The 14,611-nt window shown below is 34.7% G+C and overlaps 1 protein-coding gene across 1 annotated transcript in view; it reads right to left on the reverse strand.

Annotated features, from left to right (window-relative positions):
• Positions 1-8,248, reverse strand: part of LOC134805222 (lachesin-like) — a 50,944-nt gene extending 42,696 nt beyond the window's left edge. Inside the window, exon 1 of the mRNA XM_063778533.1 lies at positions 7,924-8,248. Within this exon, the coding sequence (XP_063634603.1) occupies positions 7,924-8,005 (82 nt within the window). The 5' untranslated portion in view covers positions 8,006-8,248. The remainder of the gene's footprint in view (positions 1-7,923) is intronic.
• Positions 8,249-14,611: the final 6,363 nt, after the last annotated feature.

Raw genomic sequence — 14,611 nt, forward strand, 5'->3', positions numbered from 1 at the left:
ATGTGTTTATACATTTGGGCAGTAAACATTTCACGTTTTAAACTGGAATATCTTTACAAAAATATTACAAAATAATTGCGGGCTTTACGAATATATCTGTATCTTTAGGTATTTAAATAAAAGAAAACAAATAGTTTGTACATTTTCGGGTAGTTATAACAATTATTGGTTAACCGGCCAAATACAAAACCGCCTGGATCTGTCACTGAACGACCTGACTTTAACCTATATTATTTGGTCGTGTAATGTTTTCATCTACCCTCAACTGGCTTAAGGAAGCCTTTGATTGTAGATTTTGTTTTCTTTTATTTAAATACCTAAAAATACAGACTATAGGTACATACATCTGCTGTCATGTGCAATAAGCTCGAAGATGGGTAAGTAATATAAGACATAAGAACTTATACTGTAATATTCATATTATATACGCTCATATTGTATAAGCTTGTTTTGTATACCGTTCAAGGTGTATAACGAACGTTATATATAACATCAAAATATCTATTTTTGTTAAGTATAACGTTATTTAAGTATAATATCATTGTATATAACGATCATTATGTATAACGTTCATAATGGGTGCGTCCCATGAGATATAACTACATAATATATAATTTCATATTAATAACGTTCACAAGATATAATGAACGTTTGCTATAACATCAAAATCAATATTTTGATTAGGAATAACGGTCATTTTACATAATACTCATTTTGTATAATGATTTTTTATATAACACTCAAATACTATAAATTCAGTTTATATAACATACATAACGTATATCGATCATAGTATATACTATCTTTTAGTATAATGATTATAAAATATAATAGCGTATGATATACTAAATAGGTTATAACTGCTACCCCTATACAAAACAAGCTGTTGCCAGAAAAGTAGGTTGGGTTAGGTTAGAACTGCGACCTCTACAGAATACAAACTGCTGCCAGAAAAGTAGGTTAGGTTAGAACTGCGACCCCTACATAAAACAAACTGCTGCCAGAAAAGTAGGTTAGGTTAGGTTAGAACTGCGACCCCTACAGATAACAAACTGCTGCCAGAAAAGTAGGTTAGGTTAGGTTAGAACTGCGACCCCTACAGAAAACAAACTGCTGCCAGAAAAGTAGGTTAGGTTAGGTTAGAACTGCGACCCCAACAGAAAACAAACTGCTGCCAGAAAAGTAGGTTAGGTTAGAACTGCGACCCCTACATAAAACAAACTGCTGCCAGAAAAGTAGGTTAGGTTAGGTTAGAACTGCGACCCCTACAGAAAACAAACTGCTGCTAGAAAAGTAGGTTAGGTTAGAACTGCGACCCCTACATAAAACAAACTGCTGCCAGAAAAGTAGGTTAGGTTAGGTTAGAACTGCGACCCCTACAGATAACAAACTGCTGCCAGAAAAGTAGGTTAGGTTAGGTTAGAACTGCGACCCCTACAGAAAACAAACTGCTGCCAGAAAAGTAGGTTAGGTTAGGTTAGAACTGCGACCCCAACAGAAAACAAACTGCTGCCAGAAAAGTAGGTTAGGTTAGAACTGCGACCCCTACATAAAACAAACTGCTGCCAGAAAAGTAGGTTAGGTTAGGTTAGAACTGCGACCCCTACAGAAAACAAACTGCTGCTAGAAAAGTAGGTTAGGTTAGAACTGCGACCCCTACATAAAACAAACTGCTGCCAGAAAAGTAGGTTAGGTTAGGTTAGAACTGCGACCCCTACAGAAAACAAACTGCTGCCAGAAAAGTAGGTTAGGTTAGGTTAGAATTGCGACCCCTACAGAAAACAAACTGCTGCTAGAAAAGTAGGTTAGGTTAGAACTGCGATCCCTACATAAAACAAACTGCTGCCAGAAAAGTAGGTTAGGTTAGGTTAGAACTGCGACCCCTACAGAAAACGAACTGCTGCCAGAAAAGTAGGTTAGGTTAGGTTAGAATTGCGACCCCTACATAAAACAAACTGCTGCCAGAAAAGTAGGTTAGGTTAGGTTAGAACTGCGACCCCTACAGAAAACAAACTGCTGCCAGAAAAGTAGGTTAGGTTAGGTTAGAATTGCGACCCCTACAGAAAACAAACTGCTGCTAGAAAAGTAGGTTGGGTTAGAACTGCGATCCCTACATAAAACAAACTGCTGCCAGAAAAGTAGGTTAGGTTAGGTTAGGTTATTCTATACGAGCATTATGCATTTTGGTGTAAGATGTATAGAGTAATATACATTATAAATCTGAGATATTATGAACGTTATACTTAACAAAAATAGATATTTTGATGTTATATCAAACGTTCGTTGTACACCTTGAACGGTATATAAAACAAACTTATACAATATGAGCGTATATAATATGAATATTATAGTATAAGTTCTTATGTCTTATATTACTTACCCGTTCATAATATCTCAGATTTATAATGTATATTACTCAAAACATCTAACACCAAAATGCATAATGCTCATATTGTATAACCTACTTTTCAGGCAACAGTTTGTTTTCTGTTGGGGTCGCAGTTCTAACCTAACCTAACCTACTTTTCTGGCAGCAGTTTGTTTTCTGTAGGGGTCGCAGTTCTAACCTAACCTAACCTTCTTTTCTAGCAGCAGTTTGTTTTCTGTTGGGGTCGCAGTTCTAACCTAACCTAACCTAACCTACTTTTCTGGCAGCAGTTTGTTTTCTGTTGGGGTCGCAGTTCTAACCTAACCTAACCTACTTTTCTGGCAGCAGTTTGTTTTCTGTAGGGGTCGCAGTTCTAACCTAACCTAACCTTCTTTTCTAGCAGTAGTTTGTTTTCTGTTGGGGTCGCAGTTCTAACCTAACCTAACCTACTTTTCTGGCAGCAGTTTGTTTTCTGTAGGGGTCGCAGTTATAATCTAACCTAACCTACTTTACTGGCAGCAGTTTGTTTTCTGTAGACGTTGCAGTTCTAACCTAACCTACATTTCTGGCAGCAGTTTGGTTTCTGTAGAGGTCGCAGTTCTAACCTAACCTAACCTACTTTTCTGGTAGCAGTTTGTTTTATGTAGGGGTCGCAGTTCTAACCTAACCTACTTTTCTGGCAGCAGTTTGTTTTCTGTAGGGGTCGCAGTTCTAACCTAACCTAACCTACTTTTCTGGCAACAGCTTGTTTTGTATAGGGGTAGGAGTTAAGTATATCATACGCTATTATATTTTATAATCATTATACTAAAAAATAGTATATACTATGATCGATATACGTTATGTATGTTATATAAACTGAATTTCGAGTATTTGAGTGTTATATAAAAAATCATTATACAAAATGAGTATTATGTTAATTGACCGTTATTCCTAATAAAAATATTGATTTTGATGTTATAGCAAACGTTCATTATATCTTGTGAATGTTATTAATATGAAATTATATATTATGTAGTTATATCTCGTGGGACGCACCCATATTGGAGTAACTCCGAATATGGAATCACTTCCAAATGTCGGGTACGTCCAAAGATCACTTATAATTGTATCACATCTGAGTGCATTGTCGAAATTACCCGATATTCGGAAATGATCTAAAATTAACCAAATATATTATATAATTATCAAAAAATTACTTACTTAAATAATTTATTTAATTTAGGTACGTAGGTCTATTATCTAATTCATTTTATTATATATTTTAGAAATTATAAAAAGAAAGAGCCACTCAGCAACGAGTTAATCTGCAGGAAGATCGTACCCAGGTGTGCTAAGTGACACACAGTAAAAGTAGTTTCGTAATAAAATGAACGAGAGTTTCCAGTGTTAAAGTATTGGTAGGCAGGCGCACCGCAAAGATACGTATCATAAGGGTTTATTGTGCCAATGGCAATATAATTACGTACAGTTTTTTTTTCATTACATCAACTCGGAGAGGCTCTTTTTATTCTTCACAAACAGATGGTATAAAATCGCTTAAAATCCACGGAAGAGAAATTAATTTCTGAAATAATACGAATATAATTGATTTAAATATATGCATGACTTTAAGTAAAAAAAAATTTAAAAGGCGTCTCCCGTGGGAGTATAATCAGCTGATACTCTCTTGTACGCTTCGTTGGAAAAGCACCCTTTATAAGCCTTTGTGTGGTGGATATAATGCTAAAGTAAATGCTAAAATAGTATTTGCCTTTTATATTCTTGTACTAAGTATGCGATTTATTAGTCTGTTCGAGATCCTGAAAACGGTGAAAAATAAAGATACTACTCCTAAAAATACGTAATTAGATTCGTCATGATGTCTAGAAAAATGTATTCGAAGCGTGTATTAACACACAAAAATATCAAAAGTTATAAACGAAAAAAGGGAGGAAAAGGTAGTTATTTTTTATTTCTCCAATATCTCAAATAGTATTAATATTTAAGAAACCAAAATTAATATTACAAAAGAGGAGGATATTTCCAATCAAACATACCATACTTGCAGAACTTTATCTCCATTATTTATACTTTTTATTCAACACTGAACACAGACAACCGCGACTCATTTTCGAGAAACGCGCGCGGCGTGTAAAAACGATTACGTAACATTAAATATCCTTTTAAAGGTATCAAATATTCATTGGAAAACTAAAAAAAATATGGTGTATTTAAAACATGTCAACACATGTAATACTTGTAGTAATTTATCTTAAAGTTATTTTTCAATAAGTTAGGCAATTGTTAATGAACAAAATTTTCTCGAAATTCCTTCTTTATTGTAAACGAAAAAAAAAATGTATAAATAACTATTGTAAAATTTTCATGCTATCTAGAACCCTTCTCATATGTATGCCTAATAAGATCACATTATAAAAGTTTTCATAAAGCTAATACTTTGCTTAAAATAAGTTTTAGAATAACATAGAAAATTGACGAAAAACGAAAAATCCAGGTAAAATTGTAAAATATAGAACAATATTATAACCAAACTATTATTTTATTCAGAACTATTCTAACGCGATCTTATTAAACATGTATATGAGAAAGCGATAAAATTTTACGATAATTATTTATACATTTTTTGTCGTTTTCAATAAAGGTGGAAGTTTGAGAAAATTTTGCTAATTAACAATTGCCTAACTTGTTGAAAAAATAACTTTAAGATAAATTTCTACAAGTATTACATGTGTTGACATGTTTTAAATATACCATATTTTTTTTTAATGAACATTTAATACCTTTAAAATCATATTTAATGTTACGTAATCGTTTTTTCACGCAGTGCCCGTTTCTCGAAAATGAGGCGCGGTTGTCTGTGTTCAGCGTTGAATAAAAAGTATAAATAATGGAGATAAAGTTCTGCAAGTATGGTATGTTTGATTGGAAATATCCTCCTCTTTTGTAATATTAATTTTGGTTTCTTAAATATTAATACTTTTTCAGATATTGGAGAAATAAAAAATAACTACTTTTTCCTCCCTTTTTTTGTTTATAACTTTTGATATTTTTTGTGTGCTAATACACGCTTCGAATACATTTTTCTAGACATCATGACGAATTTAATGAGGTATCACACGTATTTTTAGGAGTAGTATCTTTATTTTTCACCGGTTTCAGGATCTCGAACAGACTATATATGTGCAGCGCAAGCAAGCTGCGTGTGGGTTAATAATAAATGTCCTCGCTCTCAAAGGACATTACGAGACTGATGAGAGATAAAATTTTATTCACTTCGTACCTCTTAAATAAAACGAGCTGCTTAATCCGATTATAATAAGAAGGTATTTTGAAATTTACGTTGTCTTCATATTGACCCTTTTTGTTGCCAGGGTGACTGCTATAGTAATTGGCCACTACATAGTAATTGGCCACTCTTAACAATAAGGCTGCAATTGGCTCGTTTCTCTCTGATTTTTTAGGAGTAGCCATTTACAATGTAGTGGCCAATAACTATATCAGTCACCCTAGTTCTGCATTTAGTACGGTAGGTTAAGACGTTTAAGATATAAGAGTAAAAAAAGGTATAAAGGAAATATACAAAAAATTACAAAGTCAAAAGTAGTAGGTAAGCGAAATTTCTAACGTAAAATCGCCGTGACTGTGAGGTAATATTAGATGAATATTATCTTATTAACTTCCAGTCAAACTAATTGCTGTTTCACGCTATTAAATATTTATCGTCCAAAATAATTGCTTTATTGTCTATTCGAACCTGCAGGCAAATCAATTCAAAGCCAATATGAGGTAACAACTCAAAACTTTGCATCATATTACCTTGCCACTCTCGTGGATAAAATGCTACTTTCTCATCAGTTTTACAAGTAAGTTTTTACGAGCTGGTTTGGTGAAAAATTACTTATCATTCCAGCGTATTGTATACCTATTTGAAAAAACATTTATTGGGCTTTACCTTTCTCGGTCACCTATTTTTTTAAATACAGATTGTATGTTTTCATGCGGGCTTATTGGTGATATTTAAAATCTGTTTGAAAACATTTTTTATGAAACATACATTTTTATCTGACAGATTCCGGCTCGCGAGTGTTGGGTTTCGTTTAATTCAATAAAAAAAATTACATTTGTTAACTGAATCTAGTTACTTTCTTTCTTTAATTATAACTAACTTAAAAAAAAAGAAAGAGGTTCCACTTATAAATTCTTAGGGTTTTTTGTATGTTCAGCTAATATTCGGAAACTACCTATTCGACTGATTTCGAAAATATATTTTTTTATTTGAAGGGGTATGTTTTCTGACATCAAGTCAAGATCTGATGACGGAATCTTGGAGAAATCGAGAGATCTCTTCAAATTCAAAGGCACGTGTGTATTTAGCTAGAAACATTACATGAATAAGTTAAATTAAAATTAACTGAAAACTAAATTACGTATATATTGAGTTTGGTTCCTATGTTGTGCATTTGCTGTCGGAAAGCGTCATTTTGTAAAGTGGAACTGCTGTTTGGAAGTCGGTTCATTTATTGTTTGAAGTTATTCGTAAAATATAATAATAGCAAATAAACTTACTCGTCTTCTTAAAACCATGCAATGTAAATATTTAAGTAGTACTTATCACATTATAAAAGAGATAAAATAATTTCTTACGCCTACCAGCGGCATTGTCTTTCCAAAGCTCATTCGCTTACCTAAGAACGTAGTATTATGTTGAATAAAATCTTCTGAAATGCAGAAGGAAGGTAGGCGGTTATTCGTTTCAAGAGATCATACTTATTACGGACTGCTGGTGTATGATGGACGTGGTTATCAACGTGACAGAGCAACTGTCACTTTTAAACCCATGTATTTGAAAGAGACAGACACTGTCAACATTTTGTTGATACGTCGATAACCTCAACCATGCTGTTATACAAATGTCACCGAAGCATAATTAATATAGTAGGTACCTGGTTGATTGATATATCTTAATTCCTTTCGCATGTTACGAATTATGTTATGTTAACCAAAAGTACCTACATAGTATTATCATTCTGTAAACTCACAAGTATGCATATTTTAATAATTTTAAAACTTTAATATTTAATTATCAGGGCCGGATTGCATAATAAAATACAAGCTAAAACTATTAGTGATTTGAAATACAAAATTGTGATTTTGTATTTATTTATTATGCAATAGGCCCCAGACCTCTTTCCAGCGACAACCAAAATACAATTCGAAAATAAGTGTTTTATTTAAAATTTAACAAGCGAATGAGTTGAGTACATATCCGATCAAATATTAACATATTAGATAATTGACTCCAATTATACGAGTGTTTATAATCTGCTATTCAATTTCAGTAACTACATAGGTCATAAGGGCAAGGAAGAGGAAACCACTTGTGAAGTTGAACAAGTTGTAAAATATATTCAGGTAATGTTAATATTGTAGGTTGAATTAAAAAAATGTAAGGAAATAAATATTAAATTTATTACTCCACTTTAGCGTTTCAGAGCTCGCTCCGAAAGCAAAAAAGAGCTTTCTCTAGATACATTTCCATTCATAGCACTTACCAGCGGTATCCTTGTAACAGATCACAACATGGAAGACAAGTCCGAAGTGTATACAGAACAAAAGTTTTCCCAACAACATCATTCAAGTCACATCGCAGCGTAGCGCGGGAAACTTCACTTTAGTGTGACATGTCGTAGCACTCGTAGCGCCTGCGAAGTTCGTAGGGGGTAGGCGTAGCGGCGCTACGTGCGGGCGGCCGCGGTTCCGAGGAGCGACTGAGGCCGCTGCCTATTTGGCAGAAAGCGGACTTTTGCTTGTTTAGTCGGATTCGTGCACATGCGCTTCAGCAATTGTATCGTTTGGAACTTATTCTTTGTTATAATTTGTGATTATTATCAGAGTGCTTTTATACTCTATCTGTTTTATTAACTATTAATAAATCTGTATGGTACGTAAAAATAAAGACAAAAGTGTAAGAAAATGTTACTTAACCATCTCCAGTTCGAAAATGAGAATAATGAGATTATATTTCACAGTCGGTCTCTAAACATAAACAAAAACGATTTTTGTCTTGTAATGATTACGATTGGTAATACCCTCTTTATAGTCTATAGGTATATTATAGATCAATATTTGCATACATTTTAATGGTCACATTTCCAATTATAATATATGTAGTTATTTGTTTTACAAGGGGGCAAAGTTGTTGTTTAACCACTGATATTGATACCCGAGCAAGCGAAAGATTCCAATATTGAACCACGAGCGTAGCGAGTGATTCGAAAAATGGAATCTTGAGCGTTGCGAGGGTTTCAAAGCACGAGGGTTAAACAAAATTTGCCCCCGAGTGAAACACAAAATTTTTCACCACGCCAACCCGAAGCAAAATATCAAACAAAATCAAACCATATCATATCCACATGAATGTTATTAAATATGTATCATCCAAAATCATCATTTAAAAATCTACCAGCAAACATAAGAAAACAACTCAAAATTTGCATTTGATTACTTTGCCTTACATGTGAATAAAATGCAACTTTGCTATCGGTTTTTGAAGTGCAAAGTAAGCCTTTCCGAGCTGGTGTGGTAAAAAGAATATTTTTAGAGACACGCCATTGTTTTAGCTATTCATAATAACTGCTGTGCTGAAGGCTCATTTGTCACAAGCAAAGATTATTGCCTGCCAGATTTTTTATTTTTATTCAGTACCATAAAGTTTAAAATAGTTTATGAGTATCAAATAAAACGGACTCTTGCATACACACATATGCAGGCACGCTCACACTACATCACGTCGTATGTAGGCTTGATTATGTCAGGGAATTTGTTTACACCTGTGTGTGTGATTCCATTAGTTACATTTGTCTTTCTCTAAATTTTGAGCGCTACTCAAATTAAATTCCTTGGTTTCAGGCTTTCTTGGTTCAGGATTATTTTGTAAACACGTTTACGGAGCGTAGAAACTGTATAACTTTCTTATTTCGTCATCATCAATCCTTTTAACGTGTGTAGCTTGCCAAGTGTTAATCTCAGGAATATATCAAAAATAAAATAAACTAATATTTTGTGGCCATGTACAAGCCATTTATTTCTACAAGATAAAATATTTAACATGCGTGAAAGTGCCCTAGTGAGAGACGAGACGCTTTAATTATAGCAGAAATTAATTATCCATATAAGCTCTTATTCGTGACACAACTTCGCCGACAACTAAATTAAGTTTTATACTGCAAGGTCATTTCTCAAAATAGGAAGATGAGTTTTACAAAAGACAGAAGAAGACCCAAAACTGTCCGTCCCCCTCCCCCAGTCGCGGGCGTATAACCTCCCTTAATAAATAAGAAAACAAGTTCGATATTGGAGTCGAGAATCACAAGATTTCTTTCTTGTACGTAATCTCCACTTATTTACAGGGTACTGGGGTGGCATTCGAACTTTAAAATTCTACACGATGATTTTTAATCGGTGATCAGGAGTAGAAAAATATTATTATCTAGCCCAAATTAAACTTATTAGGCTAGGTCTCACGCAATTATCTCATTGTTTAATTAATTGAAAGTTAAAACATAATTAAAACTAATAACCACTAAATACATCCTACATGAAGTAACTACGAGACGTCAAGTGCCATCGATATGGCGGGAAATTTGACGGATCTATGACTTTGTTTATGCATATGACAATGACAAGTTCTTACTTATGAATTATCAATTGCTATTAAGTTTGTAAAGAGGCTCTATATACCGCGATAACTCACAGATACCGATTAGTAGAGTGACAAGGATTTTAGAATGCCACCAAAAGTGAGCTGCTCATCTTTAAGGCACGAAAATATAATATAAGCACTCTGCCTCAGATCGAGCTGGGGGGTGTGACCCTTAAAATAGTTGACAAGGTCAAATATCTAGGTCATATGCTCACTGTAGAACTAAATGATGATACAGATATGGAAAGGGAAAGAAGAGCGATGGCTGTAAGAGGCAATATGATCGCCCGCAGGTTTGCACGGTGTAACGAACAGGTGAAACTGACACTCTTTAAAGCTTACTGTCAAACGTTTTACACGTGCAGCCTGTGGGTGAAATGTACGCAGAAGGCCTACAACACAATACGCATACAATATAATAACATCCTCAGGATGCTGTTGAGGCTGCCGTAGCACTGCAGTGCATCTGGCATGTTTGCCGAAGCAAGGGCGGACGACTATTTTGCTATTAGGCGAAAAAAAATAGCCTCACTGCTAAAACGTGTGCGCGGCAGTGGCAACAGCATGCTGAGGTGTATGGCCGAACGTCTAGACTACCCGCTAACAAAGTATTGGGTCGAGGTAGTGGTAGGGAGGGACAAGTAGTCCATAGTCGGGGTGGTTTTGATTTTAATTTTAGTTTTTTGTTTTAATATATTTTTGTTTTCTCTGCATTGTTTTTATTTTCTTTGTGTACACTAACCTTTAGGCAATTAAGATGAATGTTACTAACACTCCTATGGACTTTGTTGGTCTACAATAAACGATTTTTATTTTATTTTTATTTATTATTTATTTAGGATAAAATTGATCTTAAATTAAAATTATGATAAAAAAAAAACAAGTCTGTTTCCATGTAATTACGACTTGAACGTGATCTAACACATCAATTACTGAGTTAGAAAAACATCTTCCTGATCACCGATTAAAATCATCGTTATATGTTATTACTCGTACCGTATTACGCTCGCACCAATATATAAGTCCGACCGGGATGCGTACAGAAATTGTGTTAAAATGTGATCAAATTGACAGGAATTTGTGAAGTCGAATCGGCCTCCCGTTCAGCAATAGGATAAGCTCTCGTTATTTGATCTTTTCTAACTTCTTTATTTTCATTGTTTTTCAATGATCAGTGGCAGTGGTGAGTTACCTAAGAAGTGTATCGCGGTTTTTATTCAGACTATTTAGTATGGTGATTATAAGATTTATCATCTGATAATCACAGCTAACAGCTGGCTGCCCACTTGGTGCAGTTCCCTCACGCACGCTCCGTATATAATAAGTATTAACTTCTTAATTTTTTATTTTATTTAAAAATATCTTAGAGCTTGTGAAAGTTGTTCAGTACGCCTTACATATTAAATCTAGACGGGCCCGCAGCTCCGCTCGCGTAAATGAAATAAAGAGTTTGTCTTATGTTTAGTTAAATACCGATATTATTATGTATTGAACCCTGCCAGGGTTTATAACTGTGATAGGGACTTCTTATTTGTAACCGATATTTGGATAACTTAATTCGCAAATTTCTCAAAAAATTATGTGATTTGATAAAAGGCTAGATTGTATTTTTTCATCTACGTAGGTATTTATTTAAAACTTGTTTCAACATAAAATTATGGGGTTGCATTTGAATTACGCATTATAGGCAGGGGGGAGGGAGTAGGAACCCCCCCGAACCCATCCCCAAAGTTAGGAAATCAATAGTTACCACGAAAATATTTTTTTTATTTTTGAGGTTATGTTCAATAAAACAACTAAAGCATACGAAAGGGTAACCAATTTGCACTTAGAAAATTTCGTATACATATTTTTGAGCACTTTGTCCTTATACATGTTTCTGAGCACTTTGTCCGTATACATGTTTTTGACCACTGTATTTCTTTTTAGACAGCGAGTCGGGTGTGTTGTGAACGCAAGATACCTAACACTTCTCCTCGCTTCGCTCATCGTCGTACCTAACGATGACTCTGGTACTGTATTTCGTTCCGTCACTTCCGTCACACGTAATTTGAAACACTTATAAAAAAAACTACGCCTCTCCTAGACACAAATCGGGTGTCGTTTGAAAGGGGTGACCAACCCCTATAAAATGCCACCCTTCCCCCCGCCCCTCCTTATAATGCGTGATTCAAATGCTAGCCCAAAATTATTATTTATTTTTATAAGCCCAATTGCAAAAACGTTCATTAGATTAATTTCCGCCTTAAGACGAATATGTACGACCACCGCCCATAAATCGCATTTTCATACAAACGTAAATAGTCCCCATTTCCCTGTCTGGATATTGATATTACTTACGACGGCTACGGTGACGCAACGACCGAAAATGAGTCCTGGCTTCCGACACCAGATCACGCCATGTTTCCCGGTCTTGCGATAGCTCTCGCCAGTCGCTATGGCCGAGGTTGAGCAGATCTTGAGCAACCCTTGAGCTCCAAAATATCTGAGCATGCACTTTAACTACATTATAATTTACATTGTTCAGATATTTGTGAATACCTCGGCCGTTCCGATATATCTGATGGCGACTGTTCAGCAAGAAGAAAAAATCCTACCTGGTCGAGTCGTATCGTATTACGCGAGAAAACAGTTCCCGAATTGGTTATATCTGTAAAGTCATTAAAGTATAATTATCACACACACACATTATTACGGGCACCATCCCTTGAACTGATATTTTTGGCCCATCTCGGCAGCCCGTTCCCCGGACGAATGGCAATGTTTGCCGAAGCCGTGAAAGTCAATCTGAATAATATAACTCAAAAAGAAATTTAAAACAATAAAATACAAATTATTAACACGATAATCATACGATAATACTAATTTGATTGATAAGTCATTTATGGCATTTAAGTCACTCGTATGGTTATAGACTAAGGTTGAGGTTGACAGCACTTTTTATTTTACTTAGTGTAATAAAACGCCACAATAACTGTATACCAACATGACAAACATATACATTGGGTATGTCTGTAGCACCACATCAAATAATTTTGTCTGTACCACCACCGAAACGAAACTAACCGAGAGTTGCCGAAAATGGTCGATCATCGTAAACTGAAGATTGTTATGAAATTTTCTTTTGCTTATTGTAAATTAAATACGCATCGAAAGCGATAGTTTTTATGCTCTAGTTCTATTCTCATATTTAGATAATAGATTTAAACAGTTTTTTCTTATCATACGTGCGTCGTATTCGAGATACGTGTCAAAATCTTTTTTAGAAATTTGTAAGGCGCCATCTCGCTTCTTCGCTCGTTTTTTATCCCGTTCTGGTTTTTCGATTTTATATATATGATTTATCTCGCAGAGTAATTGTTGAAATTACTACTTGTACATAAGTTCACTACGGACCGTTAAAAACCCGACTGACAAGCATCATCTTGACTACTGTTGTTCTTTTGTTTAATAATTAAAAAAAAATACTATCCTGCTACCGAAACAAATTACGACCGAAATTAACAATTTTCATTTCTTAAAATACGTTGTGATGCCTGTTACAATCTCCGTTGGATTACGGCTATTAAAATACGTAATTATGTTTGAGGTAAAATTACTCCGCTCTTAATAATAAGGAAGAGCCGTTTGCACAGTTGAAGGAATAATTTTGATAAAAGCTTTCTTCCTAGTTATCAATTTAGGTTTGTGTTATGTAAACGCTGCCTTCTATTTCTGAAATACAGCCCAATAAAAATAAAGGTCAATAGGGTTCCGTACCTTTGGGGTAAAAACGGGACCCTATTACTAAGACCTCTGTCCGTCTGCCTGTTTGTCACCAGGCTGTATCTCATGAACCGTGATTGCTAGACAGTTGAAATTTTCACAGATGATGTATTTCTGTTGCCGCTATAACAACAAATACTAATAGTACGGAACCCTCGGTGGGCGAGTCCGACTCGCACTTGTCCGGTTTTTTTTATATACCTAACGTAAAAATTGTAATGAATTTACGTAAATAAAAATGAATTATTCCAAACTGTCTGACTTAGTCAAATTCTTTTTCTATTCAGTTAACGAATAAACTAACATATTTATAACGGAAGAGATTGCATTATTTTCCTTATCTTCTTTGTTCTCACTCTCAGCGATACCAGAACATTATTGTCCATAATCGAAACAATAAATAGACACGAGATTTATCATCCGCCTGGTTAGAAAATAATAATTTATAAGCATATTTTTTATACAGTCGCAAATCCAGCATTGTGGATAAGGGATAAGATAAATTGCTCCCGGTTATACCTACTCGCCCATATAGCTCTTACGCCTAACCGTTTGCATTGCCTTTACCTACGCTGCTGTTTATTACAACAAAGCAAATACAATTCTTAATGTAGGACGAGCTTCCTTTTTAGGGATAATTTGGGGTCACAGAAGGAATAAGCTTTGAAGTAATTTGTGTTTTTTGGCAACCTACTCGCGTTCAACCTATGCGTTTATCTACCTAGCTTTTGTATAGGTATATTTGTCTCTTGTTTTGCAGAAAAACATCCTTT

This window comes from Cydia splendana, chromosome 2 (assembly GCF_910591565.1).
Source record: "Cydia splendana chromosome 2, ilCydSple1.2, whole genome shotgun sequence".
Classification (NCBI taxonomy): domain Eukaryota; kingdom Metazoa; phylum Arthropoda; class Insecta; order Lepidoptera; family Tortricidae; genus Cydia; species Cydia splendana.